Here is a 13,595-nt window from a genome sequence, read left to right as displayed (position 1 = left end):
CTCATGTTTCGCTTGGCAGCTGACAACCCAGCTGTATGAATATTGATTTCTCTAACTTCAAATAACCCTTGCATCCCCTCTCTCTGTATCCCTCCCCCACTGTAGTTGTCGTACTAGTTTCACTGGCATCCTGGTGAGTTTCACGGTCTGTATAACGAGTTATCACCTACCCCACAGCCAGCAATGGACCATTGTGGGGTCCACCTTTCCTTGAACATTGTTGCTTTTTGCATATCTTTCATTCATTTGTACTGTGTACCGTCTATATCTCACATCCCCATTCCGCTGACTCTCAGTCCGAGGTCGCAACCTGAAATGTCACCTATTCATTTTCTCCAGATATGCTGTCTGATCCTCTGAGTTACTCCAGCATTTTGTGTCTATTTTAGATTTGTTACCTATAATAACTAAGAAAACCAAAACTTGATTCTTTCCTCTTCTTATGAGCTGAGGAAAAACTCGGTTAAATTAGACAATTACATAAATATTAAACAATTATAAAAGCTTTCAACTGAAAATATGTTAATACATGTTCACTGCTTACATACCTATTACATTTAATTTTGAGCAGGCAGCAGATAACTTATCTCTAAATATTTCAAATTATATTTCAAAGTTGAATAAAAAACCTTACAATTATTTTTATTTACCACAATGAAATACAATTTCTCAACTGAATTATCCCAGGATATTGCATAAGTAGTAGAAACAATTTTATGTTTCATTCTGTATTGGAGATTAACAAAGTAAAACATTTGTAATTCATGTTCGTGAGAGTGATATTTAGAGTTACTCATACCTTAATAATTGTATTCTCTCTATTTCTTGATATATTGCTTATTGATACCTGCACATATTCAATGTGACTGAATGCAAAATTTGGTTCACATGACTGCTTTAGACATAGATTTAAAATAGCACCATTAAATTAATTTTATCCCAGTAATAAAGCCCCAATTACCAAACACAAAATTAATTCTAAACTAAAAACAATAAAGAAAATTAGCATTCAATGTCCTCAAGGTTTCATATTCAGAATTTGTAATATATACTATTTCGTGAAATTCTTTGTATTTGCTGAACCTCACCAAAAAAAAGCTGCAAGCCTGTTTTAATCTGTTTTTTTGCTTGCGATACATTTGCAACATCCCTTTATAAGTAGTCCAGTCACATTTTGGAGAGAGTCAGCCAGGTAAAATCCTAAAAGTAAATAACAGAGAGTTGACAGTGATTAAAAAAGTATTTGTCCCATCAATTTCAACATCCAAGGACCATGAAATAATACAACTATGGACACATTTCTCTCCACATCCCCAATTGGCCTTTTTCTTGAAGTAAAAGTTCAAGTAGTGCGTGATTAATAAAATACTGGAAATACTCAAAGTAAGATGAAAGACATTGGTGAAACCGCACTTGGAGCATTGTGTCTTTGGAGCATTAGTCACCCTGCTATATGAAGGATGTCATTAGGCAGGGGAGAATGCAGAGAAGATTTACGAGGATGTGGCCAGGACTCGAGGCCAGAGCTACAGGGAGATGTTGGGCAGGTGTGGACTTTATTCTTTGGAGCGCAGGAGGATGGCTGATCTTATAAATGTTTACAAGATCATGAAGTGAATAGATAGGGAGAATGCACAGAGTATTTTTCCTTGGGTAGGGGAATTGAGAATCAAGGGGAGTCAAGGGCATAGGTTTCAGGTGAGAGGGGAAAAATGTAATAGGAAATGGCAGGACACCATTCTCAGGTGGTTGGTATATGGAACAAGCTGCCAAAGGAAGTAGTTGAGGCAGGTACAATAACATTATTTAAAAGTATTTAAAATGTACTTTTGAGAGGTACATGGATACAAAAGGTATAGAAACATAGAAATTAGGTGCAGGAGTAGGCCATTCGGCCCTTCGAGCCTGCACCGCCATTCAATATGATCATGGCTGATCATCCAACTCAGTATCCCGTACCTGCCTTCTCTCCATACCCCCTGATCCCCTTAGCCACAAGGACCACATCTAACTCCCTCTTAAATATAGCGGGATAGTATATAGAGGGATAGAATCAAACATGGGCAAATGGGACTAACTTAGATGAGGTATCTTGGTCAACATGGACAAGCTGGGCCAAACAGCCCATTTCGATTTTGTATGATTCAATAACATTAAGTCTGAAAGACCAAATAGGAGAGAAACAAAACACTGCATGATGAAAATGGCGGATATTATTTAACTGTTGTCAATGAATCATGAAAGTGCAGTATTCCATCATTGTTACTGCTCATACGCAAATCTTAGCATTTGAATAAAAATCTAACTAATTTGCTTTGTCCAAACTTGAATAGATGTGACCTTCTCCCAATATTCACTTGTACACAAAAAAGAAATGAAATAAAATTTAAACAAAATGAACAATACTTCCCTCACCACAAAACACACACATGTTCATGAACATATAATATGTTTGTTTAAATCCCCAAACTTCAATAGCACAGTGGTTCACACTGTGAGTTATTAGCTTTGTTTAATTTGGAGATAGAGAGTGGAAACAGACTCTTTGGCCCACCGAGTCAGTGCTGACCAGCGACCACTAGTTCTTTCCTACACATTAGGGGCAATTTACAGAAGCCAATTAACATACAACCTGCATGTTTTTGGAATATGGAAGCAAACCGAAGCATTCAGAGAAAACCCATGCAGTCACAGGGAGAACATACAAACTCCATACAAACAGAACCTACAGTCGGGATCAAACCCGGGTCTAAGGAAACTAAGACAGCAATTGTATCGCTGTGCCACCCTATTCCTTTCTGGAGATCTAATTTGTAACAATTTTAGAGTCATTGGCAGAGTCATACAGCATGGAAACAGGCCCTTCAGCCCAACTTGCATATGCCAACCAAGATGCCCCATCTACCGCAGTTTCACCTGCCTGCGTTTGGCCAATGTACTTCTAAACCTGTCCTATCCATGCCCAAATGTCTTTTAAATGTTATGCATTTCACTCTGCACTTGTTTTTCCCCCTCAACTTTCATCAGAGACAAAACTAACAGACAAAGGACAATCCTTTCTGGAGTTCCTGTCAATACTATGATAATACTCTTGCAACAGCTTCACCTTCAAAGGATTCATGGGATCGTTAACTTCCTCAAGGTGGGAAAACATCTGTTCTGCGAAATGCATCTACTCTGAGGCAGAAACTCTTCCATCATCGTCTCCCCATCTCCCACTCGCAAGGATGCTGTATCCATCTTAATGGACACAAAATGCTCACCTCCAGATATACTTACTTGTTTCTTTCTGCCAGATGATGGATCAATCATCACATTAATAAGGGACGGCATTTTCTCCTGAGCCAAACATGAAACAAGTGCCTTTCTTAGCTCTTCTGGTGTCTGTACAAAGTAACCTTTGCCCCCAAACGCAGTCATAACTTGCTCATAATGAGCATTAGGCAGGAGGGTAGTGGGAGGAACCCTAAAGGAGACAGAGAAGGAGGTCACTTAGTGTGTTTACCAACAAAGAAACACAGCCAGTTAATTATGTCTAAACAGAGGGATCCAGTAAAATAGTAAATCTCAAAATTCAAGCAATTGAGTAAAACCTTTAAGATAATTGTCTCAATTTTTCTTTTAAAATTGAGTTAAGCGGGAGAAACTGGTCCTTTAGCTTGACGTCATCACTCGATAATATGGTTTAGGATTATCATGTGATGTGTTTTAAATAACCACTTAGACAGAAATCAGGGGGGGGGGGGTCCAGCACTCCTTCCAGAACACAAGATTCAGCCCAGTCAATTTTATATTTAAAGTAGTCAAACAAAAGGGTAGGAACCATATAACCATTTGGCATAACATGGTCACTTATCCATGTGCTAACTCGAGCATGACCCAACCAATCGTTCCAAATGTTCTATCTCAAGGCTATAATGTCCAAAGCTGACCTGATAACACTATTTTTCCTAAGGGGTGCACAAGTAAAATAATACAGTCCAAGAATTCATGAAAACAGCGAGTTATCCTCATCACTCACTCATAACTTCAGCCTATCTTCCAACAAGAACTGCCTGAACTTAGCCAGTCCTTGTTTGATTGGCCAGGTTCCATGCTACAAATGGTCTAGTCGAGTACCCAGAAACACTTTCACAGTGATCAGTTGTGCCAAAATGTAAGATACTTGAGCAACACAGGTCAGACAGCATCCATAGAGGGAAATGGATAGTCGCCATCATGCATCGGGACTCTTCATCTGGACTGAAAGAGTAGAGGGGAGATGATCACTGAAGCAAAACACCAATGTGATCATCCACCTACAGAATTTCACTGTGTGAACCATCATGATATCGTCTTGGACTACTGCCATAACATTCTTCTTAATCCACAAAGCAACACACCCTCCACTTTTTCGCCCGCATCTATCACCTGTACGCAGGACCATTAAAGCTGCCAGTCCAGTTGTTTTATTAGCCAGGTTTCTGTAACAGCTACAACATCCCAATCACACCTATCCACACCCTGAGTTCATGAACACTGAATGCTCCAGTTTCAAATTAATTGCACCTCCTCTGCACCTTTCCATCCGATCTACCCAGGTCCTCTCACGTACATCATCGTTTCCACATTCCCTAAGCCTCCTATCACCCAGTTTCTTTATCCTCCCCTCCACACTCAAAAAACTGTCAATCACCCACACACTCCTCCCACTGCCTCCCTTATTTGGTTCCATGCTTCACAGTACTTTAATATGCGATTCCATCAGCTCTTTGCATCCGACAGACAGCATGTCGCTATCTCCACCCTTTCTCCCCATCTGACTCAATCTACTAATCAACCCCTCCACAATAGATCCACCTCTTGCTTGCCTGTTCCTGCCCACCCCGTCTACATTTTCTGTCCAAGTTTAAAGTTCTGACCAAAACGTCGACCGTTTATATCTCTCCACAGATGCTGCCTGACTAGCTGAGTTTTTCCAGTCTCTTGTTACTTGCTACAGATACCAGCATCTGCAGACACGTGTTTCGATACAACTGTGCCCACGAGCTGAGCAATCAGACTGTCAGATCTAATTATGAAGATGAATGTCAATGTCACAGATCTCTGTGATCTGTTCATCACAGATATTCATGTGCTCTTTTGATTAAATAAAATCAAAACACTTAAAAAATGTAAGAAACAAATGTAAATTAATTAATTTAAATGAAAAACATGCAAACAACCTGAAATTGAAGGGAGTCATTGAAACAGTGTTCCACAAGCAGATTTCCCAGTGCAACTGCTGGGAAACGCAGGGAATACCAACTTCCTGCAGGAACCAATACCAGAGTGCAGTCAAAATGATGTTGGCAAGGGTCTCAGAAAGTTTGAGACAACAGAGTTTGCACACATTTTAGCTCATGCCCTGAATTTCCTGATGGTTTTGAGGACGAATGCTGTATCTACACATGAAACTGACACCACGTCTTAGGAAAATGGCATTTAGATAGGCACATGGATATCCATGGAATGGAGGCGTGTGGAGGCAGGAGATTGGTTTTCCTTGGCATCATGTTCAGCACAGACATTGTGGGCCGAAGGGCCTGTTCCAGTACTGTACCTTTCCATGGTCTAAACCTGGGTTACAGATTTCTTCTTGAAGGTTTACCAAACTTTGTATTTATTGTACACGAGGAGAAATTATTTGTGCAGCCAAAATTTCTATCTAGGTTTAACTTTTATTAAGAATGGCAGATGAATAACAAATATTACAAATTACACCCTTGTAATATTAGCTCTTCAATTTAAATTGGAAAACAACTGCACTTTACGGGGGGGGGGGGGGGGGGGGGGGGCAGGAACCTGAGCATAATCACAATTCATCAATAGGAGGGAAAAAGTATCAATAATCACAGAATAATAGTCAAAGAGTACTGAAATAGACCTTTTTAACCATCACATCCATGTCGATCATCAATGGTAATGTTATTTACCAGAACTTAGACTAAAGAGTAGGTGCTTAAGAGGAGGGAATCTGAGGTTGAACCTTTCACCCGAAAGGCTGGTTGGAATCTGGAATGGAATGTTGGAGTAAGTGATGGTGGGGAAACATAATATTTAATAAGTATGGAGGCAAACATTTGAATCCCCAAGGCACTGAAGACTACGGACCAAGTACTGTTAATGTGATTAGTACAAACAGATCGACGTGGACTTGGTGGGCCAAAGACTTTGGCTATTCTAACAATCAACAACACCACTGATTTTCACGTCATCTGAAAACTTGATGTTTCTCCGTCTACATTTATATCTAAGTTCTTAATGTACATAACAATCAATAAAGGTCCCAGTACCAATCCCTGTTATACATCACAGTTGATGATCAATAAAAACAGAATAATCTTCACTATCACCCTCTGCCTCCTATTCAATTTTAGATCCAAAAATGTATCTTGGATTCATAGATTCTAACGTTTTGAAGAAAATTCCCATGTGGTCCATGTCAAAAGCCATACTGAGTCCATGCAGACAATATAAACCATGCTGGCCTCGTCAATACATTTTGTTACCTCTGAAAAAAATCAATCAAATTGTTCAGACAAGCCCTATCTCTGACAGAGTCATGTTGATTATCTTTGATTAATTCCTGCCTTTCCAAGTGTACGTTAATCCTATACTTCAAGTTTTTTCCAATAACTTCCACTGACGTTAGACTCACAGGCCTGTAATTATCTGGTTTATGCCTGGAGCCCATTTTGATTAAAGCCATCATATGTGCTGTTTAACAGACATCTGGGATGTCACCTGTGACCAGCAAAGATTAAAAAATCTGTGAGAGCACCAACAATCTCCTCTCACAATAGCCTGGAATACATTTCATGAAACCTAGGGTTTTATCCACATTTAAACCCCCTAATTCCTCCTCCTTTTTAACAACAACATACTCTAGAATTTCACTGGCCGTCCCCTTGAATTCAGCAACTATAACATCCTCCTCCTTAGAGAATGCAGAATCCCAAAGTGAATTCTCTGTTAGTCTCACATTTCTCCATGATCGGTCTACATACAGTGCCCTCTATAATGTTTGGGACAAAGCCACATCCTTTATTTATTTGCCTCTGTACTCCACAATTTGAGAAATGTAATAGGAAAAATCAAATATGTTTAAAGTACACATTGTCAGATTTTAATAAAGGCCATTTTTATACATTTTGTTTTCACCATGTAGTAATGACAGCAGGGTTTATACATAGTCCCCCCATTTCAGGGCACCATAATGTTTGGGACACAGCAATGTCATAGAAAAATAGAAACATAGAAATTAGGTGCAGGAGTAGACCATTAGGCCCTTCGAGCCGGCACCGCCATTCAATATGATCATGGCTGATCATCCAACTCAGTATCCCGTACCTGCCTTCTCTCCATACCCTCTGATCCCCTTAGCCAAAAGGGCCACATCTAACTCCCTCTTAAATATAGCCAATGAACTGGCCTCAACTACCCTCTGTGGCAGAGAGTTCCAGAGACTCACCACTCTCTGTGTGAAAAAGGTTCTTCTCATCTCGGTTTTAAAGGATTTCCCCCTTATCCTTAAGCTGTGACCCCTTGTCCTGGACTTCCCTAACATCGGGAACAATCTTCCTGCATCTAGCCTGTCCAACCCCTTAAGAATTTTGTAAGTTTCTATAAGATCCCCTCTCAATCTCCTAAATTCTAGAGAGTATAAACCAAGTCTATCCAGTCTTTCTTCATAAGACAGTCCTGACATCCCAGGAATCAGTCTGGTGAACCGTTCTGCACTCCCTCTATGGCAATAATGTCTTTCCTCAGATTTGGAGACCAAAACTGTACGCAATACTCCAGGTGTGGTCTCACCAAGACCCTGTACAACTGCAGTAAAACCTCCCTGCTCCTATACTCAAATCCTTTTGCAATGAAAGCTAACATACCATTCGCTTTCTTTACTGCCTGCTGCACTTGCATGCCTACCTTCAATGACTGGTGTACCATGACACCCAGGTCTCGCTGCAACTCCCCCTTTCCCAATCGGCCACCATTTAGATAATAGTCTGCTTTCCCGTTTTTGTCATGTAAATGAAAGTAGTCATGTGTAGAATTTTGTTGCATATCCTTTGCATGCAATGACTGCTTGAAGTCTGTGATTCATGGACATCACGAGTTGCTGGGTGTCTTCTCTGATGATGCTCTGCCAGGTCTGTATTGCAGCATCTTTAGTTTATGCTTGTTTTGGGGGCTAGTCCTCTTCAGTTTTCTCTTCAGCATATAAAAGGCATGCTCAATTGGGTTCAGATCGGGTGATTGACGGCCACTCAAGAATTGACAATTTTTTAGCTTTGAAAAACTCCTTTGTTGCTTTAGCAGTATGTATGGGATCATTATTTTGCTGTAGAATGAACCGCCGGCCAAAGAGTTTTTAGGCATTTGTTTGAACTTGAGCAGATTGTCTAGACACTTCAGAATTCATTATGCTACTCCCATCAGCAGTTAACATAGAAACATAGAAAATAGGTGCAGGAGTAGGCCATTCGGCTCTTCGAGCTTGCAATGCCATTCAATATGATAATGGCTGATCCTCCAACTCAGTATCCTGTACCTGCTTTCTCTCCATACCCCCTGATCCATTTAGCCACAAGGGCCACATCTAACTCCCTCTTAAATATAGCCAATGAACTGGCCTAAACTACCTTCTGTGACAGAGAATTCCAGAGATTCACCACTCTCTGTGTTGAATCAACAATGACGATAAGTGAGCCAGTACCTTCAGCAGCCATACATGCCCAGGCCATAACACCCCCACCACTGTGTTTCACAGATGAGGTGGGATGCTTTGGATCTTGGGCAGTTATTCTCTCCTCCATACCTTGCTCTTGCCATCACTCTGATGTACGTTAATCTTTGTCTCAAATGTTCACGGCCTTTTTCCAGATCTGTGATTGCTCTTTCTTGGCAAACTGTAACCTGGCCATCCTATTTTACGGCTAACCAGTGAGCTCTCTTATACCTGCATTAAGGAGGCACACCTGAGCAATTACAAACATGTATGTGTCCCAAACATGTGCCCTGAAATGGGGAGACTCTGTATACATACTGCTGTAATTTCTACATGGTGAAACCAAAATGTATAAAAATGCCTTTATTAAAATCTGACAATGTGCACTTTAACCACATGTGATTTTTTTTCCGATTACAAATCTCAAATTGTGGAGTACAGAGGCAAATAAATAAATGATGGGTCTTTGTCCCAAATGTTATGGAGGGCACTGTATCTGCTCCTCTATCCTCTATCTTGGGCAGCACTGTGTGCAGCAGTAGAGTTGCTGCCTTACAGCACCCAGTGACCTGGATTCAATCCTGACTACGGGTGCTGTCTGTACAGCGATTGTACGTTCCCCCTTTGACCACATGGTTTTTTTTTTACAGAACCCACTCAGCCACTCAACATTCAATGTGAACTCCTTCACTTTTCTCCAACACCTGCTCTTTTTGGAACATCAGCTGGGCCTCCATTTCTACCGAGTGAACGTCATGCCTTGCTACCTTCGGTCATTTTGATTGACCAAAATTGCATCTTTGCATAGATTCGTGAAAAAATGGTTGCAGTGTCATAGACCCGGCTTTGAATCTGACCTCGGGTGCTGTCTGTGTAGTTTGCATGTTCTCGCTGTTGCTGTGTGAGTTTTCCCTGGGTGTTCCGGTTTCCTTCCACAACCCAAAGACTTGCAAATTAAAGGTCAATTGACCTCAATAAATTGTCCTCAGGGTGTAGGAAGTGGATGTGAAAGTGGGATAACAAATGAAGATACAAATGAAGGAGAAGTTGAAGTTTAGTCACAATGTGGGGCTTTAAATATGATTTTTAAGAGGACTGAGGTATCCAATGAGTTTAATGGAGTAGACTATAGGGCGTCTGACTCAGTTATCTGAAGAAAATATTTGTCCCAGGAAGGTACCACACACGGGAAGTCATTATTATTAGAATGCAGTGTGGAAGAAGATTTTACAAATAGGGAGGGGTGAAAATTAATAAAGTTCTTGATTCTCACTAACACCCCCCACCTCCAGTCCCATCTCTCAAGAACAGATGCTGCCTCTAATCAACCTTCATTGGTCCTTTTGAAGAGCATGGCAAGGCAATGTGTGGCTTGTGTCCACAACATGTTGTTTTCCCACTTGAACTGCAGTATGGCAGTCAGGTTTCTACTCGGGCACAAAATACTAGCATGCACATTTAATTAGCTCTCTGCCCAAATTGCTGTGGTGTGGAATATTTACAGATTTGCTTAACAACTGCATCAACAGTATCCACAGAACAAACAATGCATTTTCCCGATTTTTTGCCAGCTTTATATTTAGACTCCGATTGTGCAGCACAGAAATGAGCCCTTAAGCCCATCACGTCCATGCTGACTGCCTACCCACAATAATGCATTGGCCTGACTAAATGACTTTTATAGTGCCTGTATCTGATTCCACCACTTCCTATGGCAGAAAGTTCCTCTATTAACCACTTTGTATGTAAAAACTATCCTCTCAAATTCCCTTTAAATCTCCTTTCTCTCACCTTAGCCTGTGCCTCTACTTTATGATATCCCTCCCATGGGAAAAAAAAGATCCTGACTGTCTATCTTATCTATGTCTCTTCAAATTTAATTCACCTGTTTTAGGTCACCCCTCATCCTCTTTCGCTCTGGGGAAAGTCTGATCTCTCCCTATAACTAAAGTCTCCCAATCTAAACAAATCCCAGTGCATCGCTTCTGCACTCACTCCAGCAAATCAGAACTGTACCCAATACTACAAGCACAGTCTAATCAGTGTTTAGTAAAGTTGTAACATGCCAACCCAATTTTTATATTCTACTATGCCCAAACTACGAAGGCAAGCATGCCATATGCCTGCTTCGCAACCCTATCTCTGTTCAATGACTTTCATCGACTTGAACTCCCTAGTCGACTTTGTTCATCAACATTCTTTCTACCAAGTATTGTGTATCTCTTAGCTCTATTTGATTTCTCAAAATCAAAGGTATCAAAGGTATTTTATTGGTCACATTCACATACACTGAGATGTAATGAAGTGAAATGCTTTTTGCCATTTTGCAGCACACAAAAAAAAATACAGACATAACACCAATGAGAGTCTTAAACACAAAGAACATCCCCCCACAATGGCTTCCACCATGAGGGAAGGCACAAAGTCCAGTCCCCAACCCCAGTTCACCCATAGTTGGGCCTATTGAGGCCTCCAATGTTGCCTCTACGGAGGCCCGATGTTCCTGGCCGTTCTCGCCGGGTGGTGGTGCTCCAGCATCGGGAGAGTCCTCACAGCGGCTTGGGAACCCTGGAATGGCCGTCTCCGTACTGGAGGCCGCGGGTTCCGAAGCCGACAAGGCCGCGCCAGTTGGAGCTCCACAAATGGCGGTCTCGTCGCGAGATCCCAGGCTCCCGGTGTAAAGTTCGGCGCCACCACCCGCAGCTGGCCGCTCCACAGTCCCGCAGCTCCGCGATGTTTTACCCGGCGGTCTCAGCTCACCGGAGCTCCAGCGCGGCGACCCAGGCAAGGCATCGCCCGCTCCACGATAGTGCACCAGCGCTATGCTGCCGCCGAAGCCGAGGTTCTGGGCGGTCCGCGACAGGAAACGCCGCTCCAGGCCCGCTAGTAGGAGGACCGGTCGAAGCTGCAGCCCGGAGAAAAGCTGCCTCTCCGACCAGGTAGGGACCCTGAAAGGCAGTTCCCCCCCTCCCTGCATCACCTTGTTCAGGTTAAATTTCATCCACCAATTCTCCTTTCAAATTTTCATTTAATCGATATCCCTTTGATGGCGAAGAAGTCAATAACTGTGATAGACTGGGCAATGTCCAGTACTTTCTTCAGCCTCCTTTATTCTTGGGCCTTTGAGTTACATAATTAGGCCATGATGCAACCAATCAGTTTACTCTTTAGCGTACACCTGTAGATATTTGATTAACTATTTGATTACGTGCCAAATCTTTTCAATCTTCAGAGGAAGTAGAAGCATTGATGAGGTTTCTATGTGAATGCATCAATATACGGAGCCCAGGATAGACCTTCAGAAATATGCATGCCAGGAACTTGAGGCTGTTGACTCTCTCCGCTGCAGTCTCAATGAAAACAGGTTCATGGCTCCTGGCTTTTCCTTCCTGAAGTCAAGCCCCTTGATCGTTCTAATGTAGAAAGTAAGATTACTGTTCAGGCAGTGTTTAAATCTTCCTCCCGTCTCTGACTCATTGTTGCCTGTTATACATCCAACAATTGTGGTGTCATCAGCGCAGTTTCAGTTTTAGTTTAATGTCATGTTTACCGAGGTTCAGTGAAAAGCTTTTATTGCGTGCTGACTAGTCAGAGGGGACAATACATGATTGCAATAGAGCCAAAGATAGACACAAAAAGCTGGAGTAACTCAGCGGGATAGACAGCATCTCTGGAGAGAAGGAATGGGTGATGTTTTGGGTCGAGGCCCTTCTTCAGGCTGGTCTGAACTTACAATAGAGCCATTTCCAGTGTACAGATATATGATAAGAGAATAACAATTCGTGCAAGGTAAAGCCAGCAAAGTTCGATCAAAGATTGTCCGAGGGTCACCAATGAGGTAGATACTAGTTCAGGCATTGGTGCTATGTCTGACTACATAGTCATAGGTATAGAGAAAGTAGAGCAAGGGACTGAGCTGATCATCGAGGAAGAAGTAGTGTTACCAATTCGTACTGATTGAGATTTGCTGATGCGGAAGATGAGGATCCGATAGCATAGGACGAGCAGAGACGCAGTTTCCCAAGTTTGACAATAAGCTTAGAAGTTTTGTTTATTGTCTTGTATATGGAGGTACAGACAAAAGTTTTTTTGTTGTGTGCTATCCAGTCAGCGAATACACGACTGTACACGAATACACTCGATCATCCACAGTCCACAAACACAGGATAAAGGGAATTACGATTAGTGCAAGTTAAAGTCCAGTAAAGTCCCATTAAAGATAGTCCAGGGGTCTCCAATGAGATAGCTGGTAGCTCAGGACCGCTCTCTAGTGGATGGGATAGTTCAGTTGCATGGGAAGAAACTGTCTCGGAATCTGGAGGTGTACGTTTTCACACTTCTGTACTTATTACCTGATGGGAAAGGAGAGAAGAGGGAGTGACTAGGGTGAGACCCGTCCTTGATTTTGCTGATTGCCTTGCCAAGGCAGTGTGAAGTGTAAATGGAGACAATGGAAAGGTGGCCAATTCTTTGGAGAGAGTTAGATAGATCTCTTAAAGATAGAGGAGTGAAGGGATGCGAGGAGAAGGCAGGAACAGATTGCGGATGATCACAGTGAATGGCGGTGCTGGCTCGAAGGGCCAAATGGCCTACTGCATTTATTGTCTATTGTTCTATTGAGATTGGTTTGTGTGATGGTATGGGTTGTGTTCACAAATTTCTTGTGGTCTTGAATGGAGCTGCTCCCAAACCATGCTGTGATGCACCCTGATAAAATGCTTTCCACGGCCCGATGCTTCTATTTCTATCTGTAGAAGTTGGTGAGAGTTGTTGGGGACATGCCAAACTTCCTAAGCCTTTTAAGGAAATGGAAGCATGGGTGTGCTTTCTTGGCCATTGCTTT

At 42.0% G+C, this 13,595-nt stretch overlaps 1 protein-coding gene across 1 annotated transcript in view; it reads right to left on the bottom strand.

Moving 5' to 3' along the window:
* Nucleotides 1–623: 623 nt before the first annotated feature.
* hacl1 (2-hydroxyacyl-CoA lyase 1) overlaps nt 624–13,595 on the bottom strand; it is a 103,169-nt gene continuing 90,197 nt past the window's right edge. The window contains exons 16-17 of the mRNA XM_055656747.1: nt 3,280–3,466; nt 624–1,200 (exon numbers count right to left, since the gene is read on the bottom strand). Coding sequence (XP_055512722.1) covers nt 1,168–1,200; nt 3,280–3,466 — 220 coding nt within the window. The 3' untranslated portion in view covers nt 624–1,167. The remainder of the gene's footprint in view (nt 1,201–3,279; nt 3,467–13,595) is intronic.

The sequence above is a fragment of the Leucoraja erinacea genome, chromosome 2 (assembly GCF_028641065.1).
Source record: "Leucoraja erinacea ecotype New England chromosome 2, Leri_hhj_1, whole genome shotgun sequence".
NCBI lineage: Eukaryota > Metazoa > Chordata > Chondrichthyes > Rajiformes > Rajidae > Leucoraja > Leucoraja erinaceus.
The sequence above is the reverse complement of the archived record's forward strand: the minus strand, read 5'-3'. Positions and strand labels throughout refer to the sequence as shown.